Source organism: Oryza glaberrima, chromosome 11, assembly GCF_000147395.1.
Source record: "Oryza glaberrima chromosome 11, OglaRS2, whole genome shotgun sequence".
Taxonomy (NCBI): Eukaryota; Viridiplantae; Streptophyta; class Magnoliopsida; order Poales; family Poaceae; genus Oryza; species Oryza glaberrima.
Window position 1 is genome coordinate 84,546 of NC_068336.1, and position 1,865 is coordinate 86,410.

Sequence of the window (1,865 nt, forward strand, 5' to 3'; positions counted from 1 at the left end):
TTCCATATTTCTATTTTCGACATACGGGTTTCGTTGATGTTTAATGGTTCAAAAGCAATGTTCAGCTAATGTACTCGTGATGTTTCTTTGTGTGTGGATCAAATGTTGTAGTGGATTTTAGATAGTGTTTAATATTTTCATCTTGATGTACACTGGGTTTGTTTTGATGTACATGGGGTTTAAGTGTTTCAATGGCTTAGATCGTTTTGTTGCATATGTTAAACCAAGTTGTTTATCTGGTGATCTCACTGTGTTCCACTTTTTTTTAAGAATTGAAATATTCTTTCGCTAAGTTAAGTGCCGAAACATTGTTTTTATAAATGATGAAACAACACCCGATTTTTTGGGGAAAAATCGGCGCCCAATTTGTAGGCGCCTCCAATTAATAAGTGTTTGAATAAGATTTTCCACTATCCAAAAAATCATAAACTAAGTAAAGCTCGTTATATATGCTGCCTATCTAGCTAGCAACTTCGGCCTATATATACAAAAGCAGCTTATCAGATAGCTCTACCAGCTGCAACGACTCGATCTCATATCGTGTCACTCGCTAGTCACGCTAGATCGAGTGCAAGCTAGTGATCCATCGATATTCGATACACATATATATATATATATATATATATATATATATATATATATATATATAGAGAGAGAGAGAGAGAGAGAGAAATCGTGTGTAGTGTAGGTAGCTGAGGAGGATGCCTCAGACCCCTTCGACGCGGTGGTGCCCGACGCCGGAGCAGCTGATGATTCTGGAGGAGATGTACAGGAGCGGCGTGCGAACGCCCAACGCGGTAGAGATCCAGCAAATCACGGCGCACCTCGCCTACTACGGCCGCATCGAGGGCAAGAACGTCTTCTACTGGTTCCAGAACCACAAGGCCCGCGAGCGCCAGCGCCTCCGCCGCCGCCTCTGCGCGCGCCACCAGCAGCAGCAACCCTCACCGCCCTCCTCCACGGTGCCTCCGGCTCCCACTGCTGCTGCTGCGGGTGCCGTCGTGCAGGTGCACCCCGCGGTGATGCAGCTACACCACCACCATCACCCATACGCTGCGGCCGCCGCTGCCCAAAGTCATCACCTGCAGCAGCAAGCTGAGTGGCCGGTGGTGGACTACTGCAGCACTGCATCAGCGTCTGCGTCGGCAACTGCTGCTGACATGGCGATCCCGCCGTGCTGCCGGCCGCTGAAAACGTTGGAGCTGTTCCCGACCAAGAGCACCAGCGGCGGCCTCAAGGAAGATTGCTGCAGCAGCTCCAAGTCCTCCTCTTGCTCCACCTCCACCAATTAATTACTAGCAGAGAGTAATCCTACTTCCACTCTAAGCTAGCTAGCTGCTAATCACTTAGATCTATCGATTTAATTTGTTTCTGCGGCCATATGCGTGCCCTCAAGTTCGTACGTACGTACGTGTGTGTGCCACTGCCAATATGCATGCCACATGTGTGTCGGCATATCGTTCGTTTCGTTATCGCTTCCTCGATCGATTACATATTTGATATTGTTCTTAAATTAGTTTTAGCTATCTAGGTTAGTCAATTTCCCTCGACTCTTTATGTAATCTGATGAGCTAGCTTAGCTTCTTTGTGTACCAATGGACTTTGCTGATCAATTATCTATATGTCGCTTGCTGTTGATTGACTTTTCGTTTTCGACACCTAAGGGCCTGTTTACTTCGCGAACCAAAATTTTTGAAGTGTCACATCGAATATATGAATATATTTGAAATATTAAACATAGATTAATAACAAAATAAATTACAAATTCTGCCTAGAAACTGCAAGACGAATTTATTAAGCCTAATTAATCTGCCATTAGCAAATGTTTACTGTAGCAACATATTGTCAAATCATGGCGCAATTAG

General features: G+C 45.0%; 1 protein-coding gene across 1 annotated transcript; it reads left to right on the plus strand.

Annotated features, from left to right (window-relative positions):
* Positions 1-688: 688 nt before the first annotated feature.
* LOC127755271 (WUSCHEL-related homeobox 3-like) lies at positions 689-1,628 on the plus strand. Its single transcript, XM_052280929.1, has one exon. It carries the CDS (start codon positions 702-704, stop codon positions 1,290-1,292), a length of 591 nt encoding a protein of 196 aa, XP_052136889.1. The 5' UTR covers positions 689-701; the 3' UTR covers positions 1,293-1,628.
* Positions 1,629-1,865: the final 237 nt, after the last annotated feature.